A 16,716-nucleotide genomic window follows, 5' to 3' on the forward strand; every position below is an offset into this window, starting at 1 on the left:
GAAACATCAATGGACTACGTGTTATTGTACTGATTGATGGTTCCACTGCGCATAACTTTATCAGACCTGTTATATTGTCAACTTTGGGTATTCCGGTTCTTGAAGGTCCAAGGTTTGATGCTATGCAAGGAGATGGCTATTGAAGGTCCTCCCAAGGCGTTTGCTTGAATGTACCTCTACACTTACAGAGCTCGGATATTATTCAAGATTTCTTACCCTTATCCCTCAGCAGATTTCAAGTAAGTTTGGGAGAGCAGTGGTTAAAGTCACTCAACTGGTTTTACTCCAATTATAATCTGCTTATAAAATGGCTATATGTACTCCAGACAGACACCAAATTTAAAACACGGGAGTTGCTGGACACCAACAACCTCAAGAAATTATGAGAAGTAAATGCCAATTCAGGTTGCATAATGTCTGTGTTCCAAATAAGCCAATGGTACTTACTCTCAAACTTAGTCCAGTTGTTGATAAGAAAGAATTCATTAACCTTCTCTATTTGAACCAGGTATATCTCTACCACCTAAAAGAGATATTCATTATTACATCCATTTATTATCCGGAGCCACACCTGTAAACATGGGACCTTACCATTATTCCCACCTCCACAAGAATGAGTTTGAAGAGCTAATTCAGGAACTTTTGAACTCAAAAGTGATAAGGACATCCACCAGCTGCTTTTCTGGTCCAGCTCTATCAACCAAGAAGGATGGGGGATCGAGGATTTGCATCGATTACAGGGCTCAGAATAAAATTACAGTCCCCATTGTGGATGAATTGCTGGAAGAAATATATGTTGCTATAATCTTCACCAAACTGGATTTCTTCTAATTCTTACTCATTGTTAATTCAAATTTGATTGATACATATTTGTTTGTCAGCTTTTATTCACAAAAGTATTCGTTTGTCTGTGTCTTGAAATATTTGATGGAGTCGAGACACGTAGCTGCCATATTACTGGTCTCATGTTATGCATCCCTTCAAGGACATCTTTGATAGAAGTCTGGTGCTTCTATCAGGAGGACAAGGAATATCTGAGAGGTGAAAATGTGGGAGAACTAAAAAAGAAAACAGTAAGTAAAAAAAAAATCTGACATGTTTATTGCTCCCTAAAGGGAGGGCTGCTCCATTTGAAGGGAAGGCACTCAAGTTACCAAATGATCAAAATACCCCCTCACAAGGTCTGGGATGGTATCAGTCCTGCAGAATGATACTGATCTGAGACCCGATTGATCTTGACGAGAATACGAAGTTGGGGAACCAAAAGTGAGAATTCAACAAAAAATTGTTCCAGAGAAGCAACAGGACTTGAGAGAGAAAAAGAGGATAATGGAGGATTGAAACAGTGTAGGAACTCCACACAGCTGAATTAGTGATGCTCATCTGGATGGTAGGATTTCTGCACTCCAGCCCCTGACAAATCAATAACCAAATCTCCCCTCCTCTTGATGATTGCCCACTTATTTATAGTATTTCTTTATTGGTCTAAGCTCCCATCTCAAGTGTGTCCTGAAGTGCCACAATTGTCATGCTTCTGGCTCTCATCTTCTGTCTCCTTGAGTAGGTTTCAGGGAGGGCCGTATGAGATACCCTATCAGATTATCCATGCAATGTGGACTCTAGCTTAACCATTCCTTGGAGGCCAGAGTTATTAGATAAGAAAAAATAAAAGAAGAAGAAGGATAATGGATTCTTGGTAATTCTCATATGTTTTACAGGTTTGAGAGTGGAGTGTCAGAACAATTGCACCTAAGCTCTGATAGCCTATCAGATTTTCTTGGAAGCCAAGACTCTCCTCCCTTCTGTGACCCACAACTGCTATTTCTTGAAGCTAGATTACCATTGTAGAGAGCACAAGGAAGAAGACATAGTTTAAGAAAATACAAGTTATTTCATTGGGGGAAAATCTTTTCCAGTTACACAATTTAGATATCAGATCCCATGCATGGCGTCTGGATCTGACCCATTATTCTAGTGCATGTCTCACAAGGGTATGTCTGCAAACAAAAAAAATACACATTAACTAATAAAGGCACAAAATAAAACAAGACATTCAGAAAATAGACGTATTCTGACTTGATGCAATGGGAATCTAGCGTATTTCTTTTCTTGATTTCCAACAGGGAAGTTATAACACCAATTTGTAGATGATCATTACCGAACTCTAAAGCTGACAGCAGAGAGGTCTTCTTCAAGATAGAGCAAGTTCTCCCACCCGATTTCTTCAATCTAGAAAGAAAAACCCGTGAGAAGCCAAATAGAAAGTAAAAACGAGCTGAAAGCTGATACAAGACTGTGGATACCCTACTTAAGAGACCCCTCATGTGCCAAAGGCAGGGCACATGTGGGCCTAAGTGGCTCAGAGGAGGGGGGAAAGGCGTTGAGGGAAGGGAACCCCGGGATAATAAGGTTTTTGGTGGGACGGTGATACGAACCTGCTGGTTCGTATCGGTGAGAAGACGAGAAGGGATGGAGAAGGTGCCGGGATGGACATCGGCGTGCCGGGATGGACTACAGCAGGGGGGGGGGTGGGGGAGTGGACATCGCCCACGTGAGGGGTCCAGTGGACATCGCCCGAGGGAGCCAAACATATTTCTGGGATACTGCCCTCCTAAAGGGAGGGCTGCTCTATTTAAAGGGATAACAAAAGCTCCAAATGCCCTAAATGCCCCTATCGGGCTAAATTGAAAGAGACTTAGATATGTCGGGGTCGTATCAGACGGCTCCCAGCAGTTTGACGGGAGAGGAAGACGGTCATAAAGATTGTCTAAACCCATTTAGTGAAGGTCTACAAGAAGCCCGACCAGGAGAGATATGTGGCTTCCGTCTTGGATAGAAAAATATTCATTTCAGAATTCTTAATGCGCGCAAAAAATTCTGACGTTCAGGAAATAAAATGCAGGGCACAGGATTTTACAAAATTCTTACTTCCGCATAAATTGCTTGGTGTGAAAGTGATGGTGGAGGACCACGAAGATGATAATCTGAGCTCTCTCCTTGCATATTAAAAATCCTAGAAACAATAATATAACTTAGAAAATGAAAAGAATGAAGATATTTAAATTCCATGAGACTCACCAACTGTTTTCTGCCACAGCTATCTCTGGCTTATGGAGAGTTAAAGCATCAGGGCTGAAGATATGTCATCACACTATCCCTTTAGCAAGTTATTATTTAATTCAAGTTTATAAAAGTCAAGGCTCATGATGAAGCAAGACCATAGTAATCAGATTCCTGAAGAGCAGGGACCTACCTTTCTCTTGAGTTCCAGTTCCAAAAACTAGAAAAGAATTATGACGATATAACTAAGAATTCAGCATACCAAAAAAAAGTTAGTAATCGGCAGTATGTTGTGTGAGAATGTGAGGAGTTTGGATGTTTTCTTCACTGTGCTGCCACAGGACCTTGATATTATATTATAATCAAGATACTTCTGAGGGAACTGAAGTATTGCCCTCCTAAGAGGCCGAGCCAAGCATTTCACTAAATTGGTAAACTGTAATACAAGAACAGAGAAAAGAATATTCCAAGAAAAACCAAAACATCAAAATCCAATGTTATAAATTCGATTATAAAACAGATGCAGAACACCAATGAATTATCTAACACGTTTTCTGACCACATCAAGCTTTGCTGGAGCCATCCTCTTTCGCTCCCTCTTCTTGGAGTCTTTTTGCCCAGTATTCTTCGAGAGGAGGCCCAAATATGGCCTTTCCAGAAACCACGCCAATCCTACAGATAAACAAGATTAGTCCGGAGTTTTTTTGAAGAAGAAGATCAGCCAGAATTTTGGTTTTTTAAAGAAGATCTGTCATAAGTTATTTCTTTCGATTTGGAGCTTCGAATTTCTTGTGTAATTTTCAATATCCGACTTATGAAAAAACGCTAAAATGAATAGGTTTATAGACGACTAAGCCCGAATAATCTCTTCAATGGAGCTACGAAACCAATAGAAACCCTAAAAAAACGACACTCGAAGCAGTATGATGAAAGCCGAATGAACAATGGGGATGGAACTCACACGACGGCACCCACCACCATTGGTAAAGACAGAAATCCTCTCCTGCGAAACATCGTCTCTCTCTTTTACCTGCCGTGCAAGAGCCTAAGCAACAACTAAGATTAGACTCCTGTACTTTCTCAAATTTTCTTGCGATTTTCATAAAATTTAAGGTTTCAATATCGTGAAAACTGGGGGCATACGCAAAATTTGGTCGGAACAACTAAGCGTAAGAAGCGGCAATGAAGAGGGCTTCTTCTGGTTCGTTTTCCCATCGAGAAATAACGTGAAAACAGTTAATAATATTAATATTTCATGACAACAAAGAGCTCAGGAAATGGATGCTGATTCTGACTACAGAAGGATTCTTCGGATTATGTTGGTTCTGAATCGAGAGAGAACTTAAGAACAAGTATTCAAAAAATTACGCAGATACGGAACATTGTAGGATTCTTCATGCAACAAAAATTAATCGAACAGAACTATTGAGAAATCTGGAGCTATCACGAATCCAACTAGACATCACAAAAACAAATCAGAAATTAAGATCTTCGTACTGATGACTACCAACCTCGAGATTAAAATGCAGGTCGTTCTTCGTCGCAAGAAGAAATCGGAATGTAAAATTTTCTCTACGAGTATTAACAAACTCTTTTTGTGTGAGGCGTCAGTTCTAAATGGGCCTGAAGAAACGGGCCACTGCCCGGCCTGGATCCGGTTGGTAGGATTTGGCGGACCGACGACGGAGGACGAAACGGGACGGAAGAACGGACGGACGGAACGGGGCGGAAGCACAGTTCAGTTATTAATCGTCTCATGGTCTGCAGATTCGGTCCGTTTTCGATGGGACGGGACGAAATTGCAGGAAGGTAGCCTTTTGTTCTGTTTTCCATCCCAGGGTAAGTTTAGATGACTGATGGTGTTACGGAACAGGACAAACTAACCTTGGCATCAACCTTCGGACTCTGTTGAAATTTCTTGTGCCGAGGGTCGGCTAATTAAAGGAGTAATGTTCCATTATGGTTGTAAGATTCATTGGCAGATATCTTTGGGATTTGCATGCCCTTAGTTTTCTATTTACAGTCTTTAACCTTTATATATATATAAACTTTGACAACTTTAAATCCCATCCAGTCAAAACTTAAAAAACTTGCAACAAAAATCATCTAATGGTCATATCACCTTGAGTGAAGTCAAATCCACTGCATTTATGGTTACTTGAATTAGCCATTCAAATGTCTGACTTCTAGTCTTATCTACGCACTCATCAACATGCTGGATCTCTTCATCATCTTCTCACTAAAGGCCAACACAAATCAGAGTGGACCTTTTCACCATTCCAATCACACGAGGAGGAGAGGGAATGCTCAAATCCACTGCATTTATGGTTACTTGAATTAACCATCTCAAGCCATTCAAATGTCCAACTTCTAGACGTATCTACGTGCTCATCAACATGCTGGATCTCTTCATCATCTTCTCACTAAAGGCCAAAAAAAATCAGAGTGGATCTTTTCACCATTCCAGTCGCATTAGGAGGAGAGGGCATGCTCAAGGGTAAAGGAGGAGGACACCCTAGGAGAAACTTTCATGGGTGTATATCTTTGATAGTTAATGATAGTTAACTATCAATGATATAAGTTTGGATTCTTTGGATTCTTTGATAGTTAATGCTTTTTTTCATAAAACCCTTATAGTTAAAGTATAAAATAAATTTCCAATGAACCTTATGTGTCAGGCCCTCTAGGCTTATGCACTCCTTTATGGATAGACTTTGTTAGCAAAACTACCATTTATTAGCTAACCTAGATAATTAATTATATATATAATATTTTAATTAATCATGAATTATTTCAACCCAATTGACAGATCGAGTTGCCAACTCAATATATGCAAAGCTACAATGCATTCTCCAAAATGAAAAATGAATTTATCAACCCTTTCATGGAACTTGTTTGTCATCAACTATTACCTACATATCAAAACTACTATCTTTCCCCAAGAGGTCATTAGCATCTTAAATGTAAGGACCATTAACATAGTAGTTTGAGTGAATCAAACTACTATCTTTTAAGTCTTATAGTGCGAATCATTCTATGTTTTTCATCAGATTATCCTAGAACCCTATCAGGTAATCATCTGAGATCCCTTCCTCGTATATTTATACCACCTTTGTCAGTTATTTTATTGAACCATCTTCATTTGAGTTTGTCTCATATTACATACAGTGGATGATCTCATCTTCACCACTCAAACATCTTCATAAATTTATTTCTACATACAAGCTTAGACAATTCACACACTTATTAGGGACATACACATCACAATGAAAATGTAACGATCTATCCACAAGACATCTTTAGAGTCTTAGGTCAAGGATTTTGAGATAGTTGAAGTAAAATGAAAAGGTGAGATGGAATAATGTTGAGATAAGCAAGAACTAAAATACTTAATTATTGTAGATACATTTAAAGAAAAAAGAGAAAATGAGAAAATAAGAAAAGAAAAGGGAAATAAAGGAGTACACCATTGGGGTTTATATATTGATTTGAGGAAATTGAGAGATGGCAATTCAAACTATAACTTAGTGTACCAAACATATTATATTTAACTGAATATGATTGATTTATAATTTTCAAGTATTATAATAATAATATGGAAATAATTATTTTTGGGAATTGTGAAAATATAATTCGATTGTATATCTAATCTATTGAAAGATGCAAGCGTTGAAATTTATTTATAATATTCTTTTACGTTGCAGCTGAGAAACTAATGTGAGAATATTATCAAGTCAAATTTAAATGGTGAAAATCATAACAAAAAATTATATCAATATCTACAGAATAAGTGAACTAAAGAGTGGAAAATATTGAGTTAAGTGAATTCTCTAGTAGTGAAATTTATCAAGGAACAAATGAGTTGAATTTAACAATCATCCATGTGTTACGACCCCTAATTGTTTGAATTCTATATGCCTACTATAATATATAAGTTTCTTGTATCGGAAGATTTCTAGTTGTATGTGTGCAAATGACAACTGCCCAAAACCTACTTGATTGACATTCCAAAATATAGATTAATTATTGATTGATCAATTTAGCTCAACCAAAAGGTCAAGTTTTCAGCTACACCTCTTGCTCTAACACAGTAGCAGGATCACTATAACTAACTCTATTAAGTTCGCGACCATTTAATGCATCTTTTTGACTCCCCAAACGTAAGCACTGTAATGATATAAAAATAGGAAGTGAAATTTGAACAAATAATACATTTAAAATATAGAAAATTTTAAAGTAACTGAAAATAAAAGGGAACAAATTTACAAAAAACCAGAGTAATAAATGATCAATTATTTATTTATTTATTCCAATATAAGATTTCCTTCCACAAACTGCCATTATTTCTTTCCTAATACTCCCAGTTAATGGAGGTTTAATCTAATCCATGACCTATGAATAGTATTGTTGTCATGTAGGTTTTTTTCAACGTTTTATTACTTGAAAATTTGGAAGAGAAGACTGTTCTTGGGCGATGTTACATGAAAAGTATTTACTTCGATTGTAGAGAAATATACTCAACTGTTTACCTAGGATATCATTTAAAAATCATTAGGTGCTTGAATAGGCTTTGACCATTCACAAGTATAACTTCAATTCATAGGAGTGGACCTATTTATTCTCATATTGTGGGCGTTTCTCAAAAGAATAATGTAATCATCTAAGTCAGAGCTTAACTGATTTATAATGAAAAAGAAATTATTTAATTTAGGGAAGATGATAACTTGTGATTCAGGAACAATAATTTATAAAACTGCAAACATTTTTAACAAACACACAGAATCACACTTTTTATTTTTTAATGAAAAATATTAATTCATTGAGTGAATGTAAATAACTTTTTTTGGTCCTTGTTTTTAATTTTCATATAGAATACACATTCCTTAACTTGATCTAGTATAAAAAATGGTTTCAATATCAAAATGCTAATTCAATTTAACAAATTTATTTTTGGCAGCCCTTTGAGAAAGCGTGTTTCATCCATCGTTGACTTAAAATTCAGGAATATTTTATGGCTTTTTGGTTCTCAAATTCATCCCAAATTCTACAGTTTTGAAGTTCAATTAATGCATGGTAACATTCTAGTCTTCATGTAGACGGACCTGTATAGCTGAATTAATATGTAGAATTTTCTGTGTTTTTCTCAAAATTTGGCTTGGTTGGAATATCTTACCTGGTCTTGATACTTATATTATTATAAAAATACATCTACTAATAATAATTATTATTATGATCATCAAAATAATACTACTACTTGTAATAATAATTATATATTGGAGATTCAATTGAGAAGGATATGGTGTGAGAGAGTGTAAGGCGGTCAGTCAAAATGAAATAAACATGTGCTTATTCAACATTCGGAATCATGTAATGACGTTGGGAAACTACATGGACCTAATTTATATTGAATTCATGACAATCTAAGTTATTTGTGCTCCAATTGATCCAAAACTACCGAATCGTGTGGATCTGGGTTGGTCAAATGAAATAAAAACAAAAATAAAATAAAAGGGAAGGCTGCATAAAAAGTAATAAAATTACGTGTCGCAGATTAAATGTTACGAAAATGTCTAAATTATGCTTATTTGCATAAGGTGTCCAAGACGAAACAGATTATTCTGTTGGGCAATATGAATAGCAAGCGGCAGGTGGCTGTCAATTTTATGAGAAAAACTGTAGAAGAAAGGTGCTCTGGCTGTGGGGCTAGGTCTGAACTCTCGGAGAATTTTATGGTAAAGGAGCTACAGCGTATCCCTATCCTTCTTCGCTCACACTACTTTCCAATGGAAAATTAGCTGGTAGTGGCAAAAGTCAATGGGTTCCCACTCGAACAGCGGGGTGCAACCGTAGTTTCCTCCCACTCTTCTTCTCCCTTGTGAATAGTCTGACACAAAAAACATAGAGAGTCAGAGAGAAAGTGAGATATGGCGGTGCAGGAGCAGCTGGGGAGCTTGGTGGAGAACATCAAAAGAAAGCTAGTGAAGACGCTGAAGAGGAGTAAGAGCAAGAAGCCATACGTTAAGATGGAGAAGTCCTCTAGCGTTCGGGTTGAGATACGCAGCCGAAGAGCCCGCAAACTAATCGAGAAGACCATGCGCGCTGCCGACAGTCCTGGCAAGCGCTCCTTCTCCGCCTAGCCTATCATAATTTCTCCTTGTTCAACTCAAACCCAGTCTCTGTAATTCTCTCTATCATCGATATCTCTGCTTGCCCAGCCTATCTGTTTGTATGCCCCCTTGGGTGAACCCTTGATAAGAGAGTAAGGATCGACAGAAGTTATTTCTGGTATCGACTCTCTATTTGTACATCGATCTGTTTATCTATCTACCTACTAATAGACATGGTAGTTCTGTTCGTTTGGTGCGAACTTGAGCGAATTGTTCGTTCTGTTCGGATTTCCGAACAGAACAAATCTGGAAACAAACAGAACTTCACACACACCCGTGTGCAGTTCGCTTTGTTCGATTTGTGAGAATTTATTAATAAAGTATTTTATACAAATTAGCAAACTTAGAACTTAGAAGGAATGCTTCCCGCGTTGCCTCCCCCATTCTACCTCATTTTCTCGTTCTCTCAAGCTCTCTCGAGTCTCGACGGCGGCCTGTAGACACGCCTCTAATTCGCCTCTAACTCGACGATGGCCTGTAGAAAGCTCTCTCGAGTCTCTCTCTCGTTCTCTCTACTCTCTAGTCTCGCCTCTCTCTGCTCTCTGCTCTCTCAATCACGGAGCTTCCCGACGTTTTAAGGTATCCTCGCCCTTTTGATTGCGGGAAAAATCTATCTTGTATGTCTCGTTTTAGCTTTTTGAATCGATGCATTTGCTTGGAATTCGGAACTGCGGTGATTATTCTCTAGGAAATTCGACTTCCTCTGCCTTTCCTGTGAGTCATTTGTTAGATTTCTGCCTTTTTCTTTTTCCCCCTTACGTTCATCTTCATCCGAGAAAGTCGTCATAATCGTCATCAACATAGGAAATCATCTTCTTTCGTCGTCTGAGCGAGTTTAACGTAGGAACGATTATGAAACTAGATTTTATGAATCTAGTTTCAACAAAGCGGAGAAGAATGAATTGATTAGATATGTTGGTGGACAGAGGCAGATATATGTTGACCGCGTGAGTGCACCTTGTGAGCTACGTACGCCTCCCTGTCAACTGCGCAGGAGAAGGGCAATGAAAAAGGTAAGAGTTCAGCGTCGAGTTGAAATCTCCGAGGATACTGTCCTTACCATTGCAAAGCAGCGGCTCGAGATCTCCGCTTCCGGTGGCTCTACGAAGATGAAAACCTCGGTCACGAGAAGGGCAGATCGCAGGGAAATCTGACTGAGGGCAGATCGAGATCTCTTTTTTTACATGTGCAGAACAGGAGGTCTCGTCATCGGCCTGAGGGCGCTTCTCAGGATTCAACCATCGTCGAAAGATATACTCGGCCAGGAGGCGGAAAGCTAGTTCTGCAGCTCAAAATACCCATCCAGAAATCTGACTGGAATTTTGAAGGTTTGGGTCTGCAGAGGGACTTCAATTTTAGAGACAGTTATTTTCCTTAAAAAATGAGTCTTACTCTTCAAAATAGACATGGTGTAACCCACTTATTTTGAAGACAGTTATTGCTCCTCTCTACTTTTCTCTCATTTCCTAACTTTGTCTCCAGTTTTCTCCATCTTTCTCTCTCCCTAAGTATCTCTTTCTCCCTATCTATCATTCGCTGAGCTTCTATTTTTCTATCTCCAATTCTCTCTCTCCTTCTAATTCTTTGATTTTGTCTCTATCTCTTATTCCCCCTTTCTATCTATCAAAATCTCCCTTTCTCTGTCTTTAATCCCCCCTTTATCTTCATCTCTCTATCTCCCTGTCCCTTTCCTTCTACAATTCACTGTCCCACACTCTCACCATCGCTCTCATTCCCTCTGTCTTCCTCTCCCTTACTCACCCTCACACTCTCCCTCTTCTTCTCTCTTTCACTCTCTCTCCCTCTCCCTCTCCATCTCCCTTTCCTGACAAAACTAGGAACACTAACATTTGTTTTAAAAAACGGCATCTTGAATTTGTTACCGTATGAGAACTTAACAAAAGTTATATTATTATTGTAGAAATACCTAAATATATTTTTATTGAAACCTAATCGTTCTACCCTCTAACCAAGTCCTAGAAAACATGGAAGTACACTCTGTTTCATGCATGTCATTTTAATGAAATTAATTCTCAAAAATCTATTAAATTAATTAATTCCTTCCCTTTTAGAACGAATGAATTCAGTTATGTCACCTAATGAAATGAAATGAATTACCAAAATTAATTCAGTACAATCTCCTCCTCTGATTAAATTGCCAAATGAATTCGTTAAATCATTCCAAATTTTTTTCTTAAATCTAAGTTACAACAATGGCATAAATGCCATTATCACTAGATTTAATGACTGTTATATTTATACTGAAAATAGTATAGTGATTATGGTGTTTCATGACTTGCAATTCGTAATTTAAGATAACGTCATACTAAATTAGATTATCCGTAGTAAATTATACTTTATGCATAACATTTTTTGCAATTTATAGCATTTTATGCAATTTCCAAACAATTATGTTCTTTCTGTGCGAATTTTGTTTGCTTGTGCGAATTTGTTCGTTTTGTTCAAATTTGTTCATTTGTTCGAATTTGCTAGTTTGTTCGAACTTGTTTGTTTGTTCAAATTTGTTCGTTTGTTTGCATTTGTTCGGTTGTGCGAATTTTTTTCGGTTGTGTGAATTTGTTCGGATGTGCGAATTTTGTTCGGTTGTGCGGATTTTGTTCGTTTGTTCGAACATTTGTTCGAACTTTCGCACATAAGAAGAACAGCACACCGAACACACCCCTGTGCGGTTCGTTTGTGCGAATTTTCTGTTCGTTTTAAATGAACAGAACAGAACAACCATGTCTACCTACTAATCGATATCTCTGTTACATCTGTTTATCCATTGTTACATCTGTTCATCCATTCGTCTGTCCATGTTTCTCTGTCTACGGTCTATCGGATTGATGATCTATTAGCAAGGTGGGGACTGGCGGCAACGTTGATCTAACAAACAACAGAGCTGAAAAACAGTACGTCTCTGTCTAATCCTTCACAAGGGTTGTCGGGGAAAAACGCTAGTTTCAACAAATTAATTGAACTGTTCTGACTGTTTCCGTCAGATTCGTTAATATTTGGATACAAAATAAATACTTAAGTCAGTTACTTAGGCTGGCCATGCATTCCTCTTTAGAGATATATTCCTATTGTCCTCTCATCTGCTGTGTGGACAAATGAACTTTGGAGGGGCTTCCCACGGAAAAGTCGTCCCTACTGAAAGTCTGCATTTAAAAACTGTACATTATTAAATGCCACGCGCCAGTTTCTTCTGATCCAACTATCAACATCCCTGACGACGGATTTGGATCGGTTTATTGCCTTGGGATTTTATGGATCAGCCAGGTTTGTCAACTTTCTCATCGTAACTCTTAGAGAAATCTATCCCTCAGCAAAGACAAGTCGGGAAGCAAATATAAAATGGACGATGACGTCGAAATACTTGAAAATCACAGCGTCTAAGAATATAGGGATGAATAATGAGTCTGTCGTAGATCATTTCTTCTTTTTTTTCTCAACAACTCGAGAAAAAAGAAGAAGAAATGGATGATGACGTCGAAATACTTGAAAATCACTGCGTCTAAGCATAGAGGGATGACTAATAAGTCCGTCGTAGATCATTTCATCTTTTTTTTCTCGAGTTGTTGAGAACTCATGCCGCAGGAAGGAGAGCCTGTTGACGATAGCGCGAATTCTTCGGGGCCGGTCGACTGAATGGGTGGCAATAGATGTGCCCTGGCCGACCGCCGCTGGGTGGAAGAGAAGTTCCGATAAATCATCACCGTTTGCCACGTGTCCCAAGGCTTGACGGTCGCCCAAAGGTGCCAGCTTGATCTCTCTGTTCATCTCTCTCTCCTGGTATAAACTCCAAGAAACTCAAGTTGTTACTATACACCTCAGAATCGACAATTTCGCTTTCACTTCTCTTCCGTTCTCGACTCCCGGCGTCTCACCAGGAGAGAAGAGAGGCATAGATAGAGAGAGGAAGAGGGAGAGTTAGTTCATCAACGGCTTTCACTATGGGATCTTTATAATTTTCCCCCCAAAAGACGGGCGTGAAAGAAAAACAAGAAGATCGAAGGAGGAACATCCCACCGAAGCCCTTTCTTCATCTTCTCTCAAATTTCTCTCATCTTCGTATTCTCAAGCAGCAATTCGAGGCTATCTTGCTTCGGGGTATCGTGTGGGAGATTGAAATAAAGAGATAGGCGCACTGGAAGGTACCCCTTTTCTTTCTCTTGTGCTATTTACGGCCGAGGCCTCTCTTTCACCTGTGTCAACCACCGCCGTTGCAGGGGTTCTCCGATCGGTTGATCGACATGGAGCATTGCTGGGGCGGTAGAGGTTACTACCCCTATTTCGATCCCGATTACGATTCCCTCATCGAAAGAATCAACCCCGCAAGGTCTCTATCTCTATCTCTATCTCTATCTCTATCTCTATCTCTATCTCTATCTCTCTCTACATCTGCCTCTTCATCGATCTCTACATTTATCTCTATCTCCGTCTTTATCTATATCTACATCTTAATCGATCTCTATATCTATCTCTATCTCTATCTCTTAAGAATAGTATAACCTACAGTTTAATGTTTGATCCTTCATTTGCAGCGTCTCCGTAGACAATGAGACGTGTGCCGACACGACGCTCGTGAAGGTGCGTGAGATCTATATCTCTCAACGCCATTTACAAGGAAAAGAAAGCAAAATCGCGTTGCCTCTAAGCTTCGAATTCTCTCATTCGATTAAAGGTTGATGGGGCCAACAAGCACGGGATACTGCTGGAGATGGTGCAGGTGCTCTCCGACCTCGATCTCGTCATCTCCAAGTCCTACGTCTCTTCCGACGGCGGCTGGGTCATGGATGGTACTCATCCCCACGTCTTTCTCTCGCTTTTTATCTCTCTTTCGCGCACTCAAAATCATGATATGACGTTGCAGTCTTCCATGTTACGGATCAGTTCGGGCGCAAGATTAGCGATCACTCCCTCATAACCTATCTTAAACAGGTTCGAGCCGAACTCTCTCTTCTTTATTGATGACGTATGACTGATGACAGCAAGGGAAGACCCATTCTGTCCGTCATCCGTCTGCTGAAAATATCTGCATTCTACGGAGAGTTTCACTGTCGGTAGATGCAATTTACAGTCGCTGATCTCAACAAGACTAAGAGGAGAGATAGAGCCCGTGAAGACTTGTCTAGGGAGGGTGGTGGAGGCGAGAGATTCATCGCCGTCGTATAACCAGTCGGGTTTGGCGATCCTCGAAATGACAGTGGCCGACCGGCACGGAGTTCTATCCGAGGTCTCCGCCGTGGTAGCTAAGCACGGATTTTACGTAATTTCCGGCCAAGTCTGGACACATAACTCCCGAGCCGCCTGCATTCTTTACCTCCGCGGCGAAAACTCCCCCGCCATTGCTGTCGGCGCGCTCGAACACCAGCTCCAGCTCGTCGTCGCCGCCAGTCACGGCTCCGACGAGCGGTGGCGGCTCCGCCTACGGCCCGCCGCCCACGCCGCCGGTCCGGTCCACGTCGAGCGGCGGCTGCACCAGCTCATGCACGAGGACCAAGACTTCGAGCTCGAAGATGAAGTAGACGAGGGCGACAAGTCGGAGAAGGATGGAATGCCCGTTAGAGTGTCCGTTGAGAGCTGCGAGGAGAAGGGCTACTCAGTTGTCGGGATAAGGAGCAGGGACCGACCGAAGCTTCTTTTTGACACGGTTTGTACACTCACCGACCTTGACTACGTCGTCTTCCACGCCACCGTCGGCTCCCATGGAGCGCAAGCCATTCAGGTACGCAGTCATTAGGTCAAAACATTCTCGCGCGTTACGTGGAGAAAAACACCGAGAAGTTATGTATTTTCTCAGGAGTACTTCATCCGTCGCAAGGACGGCCGCCCTTTGGACTCGGAGGCCGAGCGGAGGAAGGTAGCCCGGTGCCTATTGGCCGCCGTGGAGCGAAGAGTCTCGCAGGTATGAATATTTCCTGTGTTTTTCATCTGGATTTTCCGTGAATTTCAGAAAGATTTTGAAGATCCAAGAAGAGGAAAATAGAGTAGTAGACGAGACTAAGATAACGAAGTTTAGATTGTATTGTTCATGATCCTAGGCTGGTAAATTAACGTTCATTTTTTATCTTTCTCATCTTCTACTCTCGTTATTGATCTCCTGGGCAGCTTCGAAATTGTTTACTAAAATCCTGTACAGCGAGTTACCTTCTTTTTTTTCCCCCATTTCTGAACTAAAGACCTTGCGGACTCAAGGACTTGTATCTAATAAATACTAAAATTTATCTTCCTTATCTCATAAGTAAGCAGTCTCTTTTGCGGCTTTCAAGTTGTATACTGAATCATTTACAGAGAGTAATCAAGTTTATTCTGGCTGCATTTCTGAACTAAGGAGCTCTGCAGATTGAAAGGAGGGTAGTTGAGAGAAATATTAACATTTTCATCTTTATTATCTATTAATATTGTTAAGAGTTTCTTTGGGTTCTTAAAAATTGTGTATGAAATCCTTATTTCTTAACATAAAAAGCTCTGTGTATTGAAGGAGTTCATAGTTTTGATTCAAGAGAGTTATCTCGTTCTTTTGCTCAGGCTGTAGCTTACATAATAAAGATCTGTAGCTTACATAATGACTTTCGTTCTTGTCTTTCTTATCTCTTAAGATCGTTAATAGTATCCTTGACAACTTCCACATCTTGTTTTAAGTCCTTTGCAGAAAATAGTTCTCGTTTCTTCTGCCTATGTCTCTGAACTAACGAGCTCTGTGGATTGAAAGGGGTTGACGCTGAAGGTTCGAACGCCGGACAGGGCGGGGCTTCTCTCGGAGGTGACGAGGGTGTTCAGAGAGCATGGCTTGACCATGTTGACAGCAGAGATCGGCAGGCTCGGCGACAGCGCCGTGGGGACCTTCTGCGTGAGGGACGCGTCCGGAGTGATGGTGGAGCCAAGAACAATGGAGTCTCTAAGAAAGGAGATAGGAGGAGAGGTGGCTATTGAAATGGATGACTCGTCGCCTTATAGATCGATCATCAGGACCTGTAACCCAAGCGGGGGAGCTGAAAAAGCTGGGAAGCGATCCCTTGGTAGTTTCCTATGGTCTCGCATTGGACGCCTCTCCAGCAACTTTGGATCTATCAAGTCCGAAATTTGAGCTCAGCTCTTACGCAGATTCTAGCTTCTCTCATTAAACTTGTCAACTCAGGTACGGGGGAAATCGGTGTTCCCCATCATCGGCCTATTCAAAATTTGTATAATATGCGATTACCCTTTGGGTTTCTCAACACTTTTCTGGTGTTCTGCTTGTATGTTTCTCTAGGAAGTCATTGCTTTTCCCTCGACCCGCTAAAAAGATTTAATTTACGATAAAAATGTAAATACTTGTATGTTTCTCTAGGATTTTTTTTTTCAAATGCATTAACTGAGGGGGAACAAAGCTAACTTATCAATCGTTATGAATCATCACTACAAAAATTTAACTCTTTTCCACTCACTCTCATTCTCTCCCGCTCTCTCCCTATCAAATTCTCTCGCTCCGTCAATCTCTCCC

General features: G+C 40.0%; 3 protein-coding genes across 3 annotated transcripts; 2 read left to right on the plus strand and 1 right to left on the minus strand.

Annotated features, from left to right (window-relative positions):
* Nucleotides 1–1,871: 1,871 nt before the first annotated feature.
* On the minus strand, nucleotides 1,872–4,893 carry LOC144702557 (uncharacterized). The gene is made up of 8 exons (XM_078574605.1): nucleotides 4,770–4,893; nucleotides 4,572–4,651; nucleotides 4,022–4,105; nucleotides 3,620–3,732; nucleotides 3,079–3,132; nucleotides 2,929–3,013; nucleotides 2,159–2,229; nucleotides 1,872–1,997 (listed from the first exon to the last, which is right to left on the minus strand). Exons 1-8 carry the CDS (start codon nucleotides 4,891–4,893, stop codon nucleotides 1,967–1,969), a joined length of 642 nt encoding a protein of 213 aa, XP_078430731.1. The 3' UTR covers nucleotides 1,872–1,966.
* A 4,028-nt stretch (nucleotides 4,894–8,921) lies between these two features.
* Nucleotides 8,922–9,348, plus strand: LOC144702364 (uncharacterized). Its single transcript, XM_078574379.1, has one exon. The coding sequence runs from the start codon at nucleotides 8,985–8,987 to the stop codon at nucleotides 9,195–9,197; it is 213 nt and encodes a 70-aa protein (XP_078430505.1). The 5' UTR covers nucleotides 8,922–8,984; the 3' UTR covers nucleotides 9,198–9,348.
* Nucleotides 9,349–12,810: 3,462 nt separating this feature from the next.
* LOC144702362 (ACT domain-containing protein ACR3-like) lies at nucleotides 12,811–16,501 on the plus strand. Its single transcript, XM_078574376.1, has 8 exons — nucleotides 12,811–13,384; nucleotides 13,460–13,569; nucleotides 13,775–13,820; nucleotides 13,915–14,029; nucleotides 14,104–14,171; nucleotides 14,311–14,958; nucleotides 15,034–15,138; nucleotides 15,946–16,501. Exons 2-8 carry the CDS (start codon nucleotides 13,484–13,486, stop codon nucleotides 16,318–16,320), a joined length of 1,443 nt encoding a protein of 480 aa, XP_078430502.1. The 5' UTR covers nucleotides 12,811–13,384; nucleotides 13,460–13,483; the 3' UTR covers nucleotides 16,321–16,501.
* The last annotated feature ends 215 nt before the right edge of the window (nucleotides 16,502–16,716 follow it).

This window comes from Wolffia australiana, chromosome 4 (genome assembly GCF_029677425.1).
Source record: "Wolffia australiana isolate 7733 chromosome 4, ASM2967742v1".
NCBI lineage: Eukaryota > Viridiplantae > Streptophyta > Magnoliopsida > Alismatales > Araceae > Wolffia > Wolffia australiana.

Bases quoted from the DNA above. Each gene is read 5' to 3' on its own strand.
- LOC144702362 (XM_078574376.1), top strand. From the start codon at position 13,484: ATGGAGCATTGCTGGGGCGGTAGAGGTTACTACCCCTATTTCGATCCC. The intron at 14,172-14,310 runs GTTCGAGCCGAA...TGCAATTTACAG, and splicing joins TCATAACCTATCTTAAACAG to TCGCTGATCTCAACAAGACT. The intron at 15,139-15,945 runs GTATGAATATTT...GTGGATTGAAAG, and splicing joins TGGAGCGAAGAGTCTCGCAG to GGGTTGACGCTGAAGGTTCG.
- LOC144702557 (XM_078574605.1), bottom strand. From the start codon at position 4,893: ATGGAAAACAGAACAAAAGGCTACCTTCCTGCAATTTCGTCCCGTCCC. The intron at 2,230-2,928 runs GTAAGAATTTTG...TTTTCTTTCTAG, and splicing joins ACCAAGCAATTTATGCGGAA to ATTGAAGAAATCGGGTGGGA. The intron at 1,998-2,158 runs GTAATGATCATC...TTTTGTTTGCAG, and splicing joins GCTGTCAGCTTTAGAGTTCG to ACATACCCTTGTGAGACATG.
- LOC144702364 (XM_078574379.1), top strand. From the start codon at position 8,985: ATGGCGGTGCAGGAGCAGCTGGGGAGCTTGGTGGAGAACATCAAAAGA.